The 10,742-nt window shown below is 40.0% G+C and overlaps 1 gene segment (V, D, J or C); it reads left to right on the forward strand.

Moving 5' to 3' along the window:
• The first annotated feature begins 10,030 nt into the window (after positions 1–10,030).
• LOC116335979 lies at positions 10,031–10,742 on the forward strand. The segment is given in 2 exon segments: positions 10,031–10,197; positions 10,351–10,742. Coding segments are annotated over 2 exon segments (435 nt in total).

The raw sequence follows: 10,742 nt of genomic DNA on the forward strand, positions 1-10,742 counted from the left end.
GACTGTGTGCTTTGTTTCATCACCTAAGGATTTAGCCCCAAATAGGTTTCACTGTTTGTTTCGTTTATCCAAATAATCGTGAGGTTCCAAACTGACGGGGAAAAACAGGATAACTCATTAACTCTCCTCTGAAACATCGTTCAGGCCACCAGTGATGATCTGAGGTTTCAGGGCTGCAATGCGTTTGACTTAAACGTGAAAATGTTGTCTTTCAAATGAAGTCTCGTACGCTAACTTTGACGTCACGGTTTTCTGTGCTCGGATGTCGGGAACGTTTGCCTGTGAGTGGCAGGATCTTAAACAGATTTAACGTTGCCATGACATCAAACAGTTTCTCCTCATGAATACTGAAACGTTTTTCTGTCCTGTGACCTCTGAGCTAAAGTGAAGTTGAACCATTGAGCTCAAGCTGCCCTCAAGTGATAACGATAAGCTCCTCCTCTGCTTGTGATTGGTTTTCACGACACGGCGTGAAGCAGGTGTTCTGACAGATTGAAATAACTGGCATGGTTTGCAAATCATCGGCTGGCCTGTGTTTGCTTTGACTTTGTGATCACGCTGTGGGAAAACTCAGGATCTGATGTGAACGCATCACGTTAGGAGCTGAAAAAGGGTCACGGCTCAGTTTTTATCAGCCATAAAATAAAAGTGGCCAGTGCGGTATCATCAGCAGACTTGTTTCTATATTTACCCTTTAAAAAGATAAATACTAATTTCCAAACTGAGGCACTGAACTCAGACCCTTCCCCCGGCTCTGGGCAGGGTAATGATGACCTGCTGGATGTTAATCGCTTCGTTACTGTGGCTCGCCCTTCATTAAAGGAAGCAGGTAGAGGTTAGACTGCAGGTGTCTTGTTTTTTATATTTTTGCCGTTGTATTTAACCGCTTTAAAACAACAAGCCAAACTCGATCCTCGTCCATCTTTAAGTAGATTTTTAGGTCTAAACGAGTTCCCGGGAAGGTTCGTGCGGTGGGAACGGGCGGATGCTGGATTTGGGGGCGTCTGTGGCGTCACGCTGTCATTATTTTAGAGAGACAGCTAGCTAATCAGGATGCCAGGCTTTAGCAGGATGTGACAGTTTGAACCGACAGGAAACAGTTTTCCATGTTTAGAAAATAAAGTTCTGAGGAGGAAGAAATAAAGCCTGTTTTTATTTTCCTGGTGGGGCATTTTATGAAAGCAGACTTCAGAGAGACGTGTCTATTCTCTGTGTGATTGTGCTTTTCATGTTGCATTTACAAAGTGTATTTGAACAATAATAAAGATAAAATATTCCTGAACGCGAGAGCTAATTCGACCAGAAGGGTCATGGAGAGGAATGCTCTTTGTTTTCGTGTCAGAAGCTCACCACGTAGATCTCTGCTGACTCTCATTTGAGTAACTTGATGTACTCGGATCGTCGATGACATTCCACTCGGAGATGTTTGGGAGGCTTCAGGGCGACGGGTCCTCGTCGGTTTGTGCTCTGACAGCAGACATGTAGTCACGTTTGAGATCTGAGCTTTACTTTAAGGCTTTTTGTGTTTCTGTCTCTCTGTAGACTTTCAGAAAAGATGGAATCAGACTTTAAATAAAAACCAACTATGTTCTCCTTTAATGCTGGGTCCAGTTTTCTGTGTGTTGACCACCAACCTTTAAATCAGGCAGTTAAAGTTGTTTCAGTCCAGAATCGGTTCAGGAGCTGGGTGTGGAAACAGGGTTAACCCTCGTGTTGTCTTCAAATTTGACTGATTTAAACATTTTATCTCTAAAAAATCTACCATGAGCATCAAGATGTCTGAAAAATGTAGTTTTTAAATTGACCTGAGATTCCATGTCTTTGTCCACAAAGAGGACTTCGATACACATAATGTATTAGTCTACATACAATTTTGTGTGTTTTTATCCAACATTTGTACAATCTTGGTGTTCCCAGTCAGAAATGACTGGTCATTACAAATGAATGGAGCAGACAACAGTTGGTGTAAATGAGTTCAGCTACATCCCCATTTGTCAGATGGACATATCAACACACATCGTTTGGGTTTCCTGGCAACCACCATGGGAACGTTTGCCAATAGAGCCTCCCTTACACGGGAACAACTCCTGTGTTGGTAGTTCTCACACACAGCTGTGACAGTGTTTTTGAGGCCTTGCCCACAGATCACTGTGTGGCAGCACCGTGGCTGGTCGATATGCCCCAAGTGAGTCTCTTTACTACATATTTGATCACCACACTGGTGAGGAGGCGAGAGTCCAGGAAACACAAAGTGAGGAAGTGTTAGAAGCTGAAGATGGCACGAAATATCATCCAGACCAAGAAATGATGAGGAGAGAATGACCATGGTGAGGGTGCTGCCACAGAGTGGGAACTTGTCCCCACCTGAAAGTTAAGCTTTCAGCTGAAAGTCTCATCAGAATGACCACAGACGAAAGTATCAAGGATGTGGCACACATCAAAACCAGTTTGGAGGGAAAGAAGATTTACAGAGACAACTGCAACAAGCTAACCCAGAAAGAAACCAAAGCATATATGAGGCTTTAGATTTTTGGTGGTGTGCACAGATCCAGAAAGTCATTCACCAACAGTTTACGGGATACAGAGTAAAGTCTGAGGTAAAGACCAGACTGTCGACAACAAACAAACTGGCAGTGATCAGAGAGGTTTGGAGCAAGTGTGGAGCCTATATCACAAACGTCACAGTGGACGAGAATCGGGTGGCTTTAGGGGATGCTGCCCCTTCAAACAGTGCAATTATTCATACTCCTGGCCAATTTTGACTTAAAGTTACTTTTATTCAACCAGCAGGTTTTTTTTGTTTGTTTGGTTTTTGTGACACAAGCTTCACCCAAAATATAATTAAATGACGTACAAGAGGCATCATTGCGGGAAAAAAAAAAATTCCTCAGCTTTTATTTACATTTCAGCAAAAAGTGTCATGTCCAGAATTATTCATACCCTTCTCAATATTCTATAGAAAAGCCTTTATTGGCTATTACAGCAATCAAACGCTTCCTATAATTGCAGACCAGCTTGTCTCCACAGGTGTTTTTTGCCCATTCATCTATAGCAATGAGCTACAAATCTTTCAGGTTGGAGGGTCTTCTTGCCATCACCCTGATCTTTAGCTCCCTCCACAGATTCTCAGTTGGATTCAAGTCAGGACTCTGCCTGGGCCACTCCAAAACATTGTTTTCCTCTGCTAACCGTTTTTTCACCATGTTTGCTGTTTGTTTTGGGTCAGTATCGTGCTGTTTCTCTGCAGACTGCCTGATGTTGTTGTTGAGAATCTTCATCTATTGCTCTTTTTTCATGGTGCCGTTTACTGTGATTAGGTTCCCTGGTCCATTGGCATTAGGTTCCCACCACCATGTTTAACAGTGGGGATGGTGTTCTTTGGGTTGAAAGCTTCTCCTTTTTTCTCCTTTTTCCTCTTCTTCTTTGTCCAGATGCCTTATCTGAAGAAGTGGCGTCCTCCTTGGTCTGCATCCTTGGAACCCAGCAGTCTGCAGTGTCTGTTGGACTGTCTGCCCCGAGACATTGCCTGTGTCCCAATCCAGCGACCGCATGCTTAGTAGTGCGCATTTGTAGACTGATTACGTCACAGCAACGCGACGAAGGGTGTCTTTTTTTTTTTTTATATAGCTTTATTTATCACATTTTAGACATACAGTTAGATAAAACAGGGATCACATAAAAGATAACATTGTAGTATTACAATGAGAACCAATGAAAGTGACGGGGACAATGACATAAAAAAATGAGTACAAGAATAAAATAAATTAAGGGGAACATAAATAAAAGAGTCAAGAGTCAAAATCAAGTTAGCAGTTTCAGATGGTTACAGATGTTAACAGTCTTGAGAGCCTTAGTGTTTTTTGATGAGGAGATTGTAATTATATATTGTGCAAGTTCCATTTTTAATACAAGAAGTTCAGGCTTTCTGCTGAGGACTTTGCTTTTGTGTATGTGAAATTTTGCCAAAAATAAAACCATATTTATAAAGAAAAAAGCATCATTGTCCTTGTTTTTAACATTATAATAGCCAAAGATAACATCCTTATAGTATAGTTGAAGATTAGGGAGAACAGAGTCAGTAACAAACTTGTGGAAATCCTTCCAGAATTTACATGTAAATTTACACGACCAAAACAAATGAGTAACTGTTTCAGGTTGCTCTTGACAGAAGGTACAATTTACATTTATTTCAGCCATAAATTTGGACAAATATTGTTTGGTGGGGTAAAACTTATGAATCAACTTAAAGGAAATCTCTTTAACTTTGTTCGTTAAGGAAAACCTTTGTGGTAAAGTCCAAACTTTTTTCCATTCAATATCTGTTACAAAATTGGCCCAATAAAATATGGCTGATGGAACAGAGACCATTGCATCCTGAAAGAGAGATCTTATTTTGGTATTCATAGACTTATGAGAGGAGAAGCAAACATTGCCAAGAGAAGAATGTAACACATCCGGGGGAGTGACCTGTAGTGGAGCACTGTGGGAGCTTCTGAGTAACATGGACAGACCAGATGGGATGGCATCGAACACTATTGAGAATTCTTTAGGCGTTACTGGTACATTGTATCTCCTGAGGAATTCAGAGTAATTATATAAGAGTCCATCTTCTTTATATAACTGACTAACCAAGATTATTCCATTATTAAACCAGTTATTTAAAAAAAGAGTTTTATTTTTATAAATAATATTGCTGTTATTCCAAATAAAACAATTTTGTGGAGAGAAATTGTTTGTAAATCAGTGCAAATGCCAAAAGAATGTGTTGATGAAAGTGAGAAAGTTTCAGTGGTATTTTTGGAATACTATAATTGCAGAGCAGCAGGAAGTTAAGGCCGCCTACATTAGAGAACACATGATGTGAGATAAAGTTCCAGATAGAGGTGGGATTTTTTAAATACTTTTTAATCCAGTTTATTTTAAAGGTGTTGTTAAGAGCACTGAAATCAATAAAATTTATACCTCCTTTATCATTTAAAGCTACTGATTTACGCAAGTAGTGAGTTTTATTTTTCCATAAAAAACTGTATAATAATTTGTTAACTGACTTACAGGTTGTATTATCAACATGTAGTGACTGGGCAGCATAGGTTAGACGGGAGATACCTTCAGCCTTCGACAGCAGAACTCTTCCCTTCAACGGCAGGTCTCGCTGTAGCCAGTGATTAAAGATTTTTAGGGTTTTAACTATAATAGGAGTGAAGTTTGTGGAGCATCTGGATTGCTCGTTTTTTATTATTTGAATTCCAAGGTATCTTACAGAGTTTCTTACAGGTATTCCATGAATTGAAGTTGCTGAACAACTTTTAACTGGTAGAAGTTCACATTTATGCAGGTTGAGTGAAAGTCCGGAGGCTTTAGAGAATGGCTGTATGTTGTTAATGGCCACTGAAACTTGCGAGGCGTCTCTGAGGAAGAGAGCTGTGTCGTCTGCCAGCTGACTTATGAGTATTTCTCTGTTAGCAATGACCAGACCTTTTAAAGAACTGAGTTTAATGTGTGAATTAAGGAGTTGCACAGAAAGAAGGAATAAATATACGGATAGGGGGCAACCCTGCCTCACTCCACGCTTTAGAGAGAATCTTGGGGAAGGACCAGTGGCAAGCTTCATGGAGCTGTTACTGTTGGAATACAGTGTCCGAACGGCATTACAGAAGGATCGACCAAACCCAAATTTATTTAAAGCAGTAAAAATAAACTCATGCTCTAAGGAGTCGAACGCCTTGTAGAAGTCTAAAAAAAGAATAAGACTATCATCCTGTACAAATTCTGGGCAATCTATTATGTCTAAAATTAATCTTATGTTGTTTGAGATATGACGATTCTGCATGAAACCAGACTGACTCTCATCAATAACTTTATGTAATACCGGTTTTATTCTATTAGCCACAACTTGTGCCAGTATCTTATAATCATTATTCAGTAAAGAGATTGTCTAAGAGCAAAGGATCCTTTCCTGGTTTTGGAATGAGGGTGATCAGACCTTGACATAAAGTGGGAGGGAGTGCACCTCTATCCATACTTTCCTTAAAAACTTCTAAAAGAAACGGAGCTAAACTGTCAGCGAACTGTTTGTAAGACTCGGCAGTAAGGCCGTCAGTTCCAGGTGATTTGTTAATCTTTAGATGTTTTATAGCATCTGCAACCTCGACCAGCGACGAAGGGTGTCCCAATTTGAAGTCTACTCCAAATGTGGTCGACAAATGCGCCCAAAAATCAGGTAAAAAAAAAATCTGGTAATTCTTTGTTTTTACATTCATCGGGCCCCAATATGTCCAAATATAAAGAGAAATTAAAAATGCATGTCGTGGAAGAGTTCGGGTCTTCGGTGGTTAAAATATACGCCGTTCAATAGTCGACCTTAATCTTACAGAGAATGTGATGATTTTATGGATAATTAAAGTCAGTCATATATCCACAAACACAACAAGCTGAAAGTCAGTGATGCTGCTCGGTTTGCAGTCCTGAATATGACGGCACAAGCAGGATTCACTGCACTGTTAATGTTAGCTATGTTATATTGCTGCCTCTGTTCGGTGGTGTTGAGCCAAACGGACTTTAACGTGTGTTTGAACGAGCTGACGGTTCACTCGTTAAGCTGAAAGAAAGATGCTTTAATCACAGGAGTCACACATGTGTCCACTGGACCATCTGGGAACTCTTCTTGTTTAGCACTTTCGTAATAACACAAACACTAAATCCTCCTTCTCTTGTGCTGTTTTGTAGCAGTGTATACACCTGAGACTGTCACCTGTCTGTCTGTCCTGCACTCTCTCTGTTTCTTTCTCTCTGATTGTGGAATAAAAGTATGAACATGTATTTATAAGTTACACTTGTGTTTGAATCCTGCAGCTTATCACACATTTGATTTCCATGTGTGACAACTGCAAGTGTCCAGAGTGAGGACAGACTGAGGGACCCACTGCTGCACATCACCTGTGAGGCTTTGCACCCCTGATGATCCACCAGGACAAACTCAGCAGTGTGTGAGGAAGAGGAGGAGGAAGAGCCAGCAGCAGCTGACAGATGGAGAGAATAGACAGACTGTTCCCTGTTTGTGAAGGACTGCTAGGAAAGTTTAACATAACTAATTGTCTGTCCTGAATCAGTCTTATTAGGTAATGTTCAAATAATGTTATCATCCCAGTGTTTTCAGTGTGGGAGAAAGTACTCAGGGCCTTCAAGTTACACACTATGAAAGGCAGCAACAAGTTTAATATTCAGAAACCTAAAGTATGTATCAGCAGCAGAATGGAGCTAAAAATAAATGTTTGTTTCAGTTCTATGAAGCTTTGAGTATTTTGGATTAGTAGCACTGCTGTTTGTTGCATCATATTGCTGTAATTGTTTATATGCTTTATATATTCTGAGGTAAGTTGATCTATAGTGTTACATCATATTCTATAAGGATGTTATGTGTTTGTAGACTTTCTGCCCAGTTTGACCCATTTAGCAGAAGTCAGCCTGTTTAAGGCTCTGATATCTATTCTGTATGACTTAAAGCAGTTATGACATGGTCTGATTTTCTCACCCAATAAAGGAATATTTCATATATCAGTCTACTCTTCATTCTATCAGAAACAGTTATCACAGCTCGTACATTTTCCTTTTTACACATGTATGTAAGCATTGAGCCAAATTTAGTAATGCCAACATATTGAAAGAACAATATTTGTCTCTTATATATAATACATCTGTATATACACTGTCAGAGATACTTGTCTTTGAGTGAAGATTTAAGGTGATAGGAAATATAAATAACTGCAACTTGAATCTTTACTGAAGCTCAGTATTTGACACAGAGTTCAAATTTTTTTTTCTCTCCTTCGTTTCTGTCAAACAATCATGTATCATGGTTGCTAGGCAACCTGAGCAGCGGTACGAAGGCCAGACCGTCCCATTTCGCAAGCCTCGCACTTCCGCACTTCTTGCACTTTGCAGTACGCGCCTTACGTAGTCCGCGAAGTGTGGGTATTACGAAGCGTGGATTGGGACACAGCCACTTCCACCAGCAGAGCTCAGATTCACCATGATAGCCTTGGTGGTGATCCTTGGATTCTTTTTCACCTCTCTCACTATCATCCTGGCCAGCACAGGTGTCACTTTTGGCTTCCGACCACGTCCTCTGAGATTTTCCAAGTGTGGAACAGCTTGTATTTTTTAATAATACTTTGCACTGTAGCCACTTGTACTTAAAACATTTAGATATGGCCTTGTAGCCCTTTCATGACTTGTGAGCAGCCACAATGCACAGCCGCAGGTCCTTGCTGAGCTCCTTTGTTTTAACCATGACTGTCCACAAACCTCCTCCTCCTACTACTTCTTCTTCATCTTCATCTCCTTTCTTTCCTTCATCATCTTCTTCTTCTTCTCCTCCTCCTCCTCCTTCTCCTCCTCCTTCTTCTTCTTCATTATCATCTTCTCCTTCTTCTTATTCTCCTTCTTCTTCTTCTTCTCCTCCTCCTTCTCCTTCTTCTTCTCCTTCTTCATCATCATCTTCTCCTTCTTCTTTTTCTTCTCCTTCTTCATCATCATCTTCTCCTTCTTCTTTTTCTTCTCCTTCTTCATCATCATCTTCTTCTTCTTCTTCTTCTTCATTATTTTTATTGGCGGTTGACAACCACCATAAACCAACTGCAGAGAGCTGCTGTTTTTGACCTGTTGAGTTGATTAAAACAGCTGTTCACAATTAATTTATTTTCAATTCTCTACAACCATAAATCTTTTGAAACTCTGTGTGCATAATAATTTGGAACAGTGCATTTTAAGTTTTCTATTTTTGAAAAACATACTGTTTTGATTGGGAGTTTTGTTCAGTAACATTTGAATTATACTCTATTGGTCAATGACTCGAAAATTATGCCGACTGTCATTTGAATCGACTATTTAGGAAAAACAGAGAAAAATATCATTTGCATAATAAATTGGAACGCGGTGTAGAAATCAGTGCTGATACCCAGCCCTAGTATCATCAGAAGACATAGCATACATTTTCACTGCTATGCACATGACACCCAGCTCTATCTGTCCATGAAGCCAGATAACACACAACAATTAGTTAAACTGCAGGAATGTCTTAAAGACATAAAGACCTGGATGAACTGGATAACACTGAGGTTATTGTGCTCAAGTGTCTGTAGAGGAGTAGACGATCAGCTATGTGGCAACCAGAGACAGCAGAGGAAATTTAGCAACTGAAATAACCACAGAGATGCAAATCACCAAGATTGAAGTCATGAACAATAAGAGTGTAGGATACTACTAACTGATATGTAAATGAGTTGGAAATAGGGGATTATTCACCATAGACTAAAAAAGTGGACCAACATCAGTTCTTTGTTTTTTTAAACTGACAAGTGTGACAAGGGTAAGGTTTCTCATAAACATCAAAAATTGGCAAAACATTCAAATGTACCTGTTTTAAGATTTCAGTGTTTTTAAAAAAGATAAAGTGAGCCATCAACAGAATGCAAAACAATTTCATTTTGTGACTTGAAAAGAGATCAGCTGACATCAGGCAACACTTTACTATGCAATAACACTTTTCTACCACAAGATAGTGCAGTGACTCTATTTAACCAGGTAATTCATTAAGGGAAAATCTTGCTCACAGTGTCGGAGAAAAGACAAAACCTCCCGAGTAATGGAGATAAAGCTTTCTGTTCACCTGAAGAGACTGGTATATTTATTTACTCCTCAGAGGTTTTCACAACAGAGCATACATGAAATACAAATGGCTGTTGTGGAAGCTGCTAATGTCAGAGTACGGCTTAAAATATCCATGAAAACCATGAGAGTTCCTCATCTTATGCCCGGGAACATAAAGCAGAACAAAAGAACAGCCAGACTGTCTATTGAAAATGCTGATGACCAAAACTGAATGGCTCTTCAGATCTGATCTGCTGCAGTGAGACTATGTGACGCCCACAGTGACAGGAAACACCAAAACTGTGTACAAAAACACAAGCTGCTGGAAGCCTTTTCCACACTGCTCAGCTCAACTGGGGGCCAAATCATCGAGTGGGTGGTGCACTCCTTCTGCACTGTGTTCAACCATTGTGTCAATAATAAGTGCTGTTGTGAAGAGAACAATTCTCAGACTGAATGTTGAACATCAGCTAGTTTCTCCTGTTGATTGAAACCTTGTTGTACAGATGGAACATTGGCTGTGGATTATTCTTGCTGCTCTTTTCTTTGGTAAGATACAAACATCAACATGTTTCCTCTGCACACGATTCACAACAAGGACAGAAAGAGGAGATTTAATCATTTTACACTGTGGAACTTTTCAATAACTTCAATCATGTTTATTGATCCATCTCTTCCTCTGCATGTTCTGTTCTTCCTCAGAGTGTAAAGGAGAAGACAAAGTGATCCAGGAACAAGGAGATGTCATTGCTGCTGAAGGAGACACAGTTACACTTAACTGCAAATATGAAGCAACTTCTACATATGCTACATATCTGTTCTGGTACAAACAAGAAGTGAACAACTTTCCAAAGTATGTTTTACGGCGAGACAGTACGGGAGCCGCAGAGAATGCTCAAGAGTTCCCGAAGGACAGATTTGATGCTAAAATCAACAAGAAAGAAAAGTCAGTTCCTCTGAAGATCCAGAAGCTTCAGCTGTCTGACTCTGCTGTGTACTACTGTGCTGTGAGGCCCACAGTGACAGGAAACACCAAAACTCTGTACAAAAACCTTTGGAGCAAAGACAACAGAATACTCCACAACATCCACTAG

This window comes from Oreochromis aureus, linkage group 18 (genome assembly GCF_013358895.1).
Source record: "Oreochromis aureus strain Israel breed Guangdong linkage group 18, ZZ_aureus, whole genome shotgun sequence".
Lineage (NCBI taxonomy): Eukaryota > Metazoa > Chordata > Actinopteri > Cichliformes > Cichlidae > Oreochromis > Oreochromis aureus.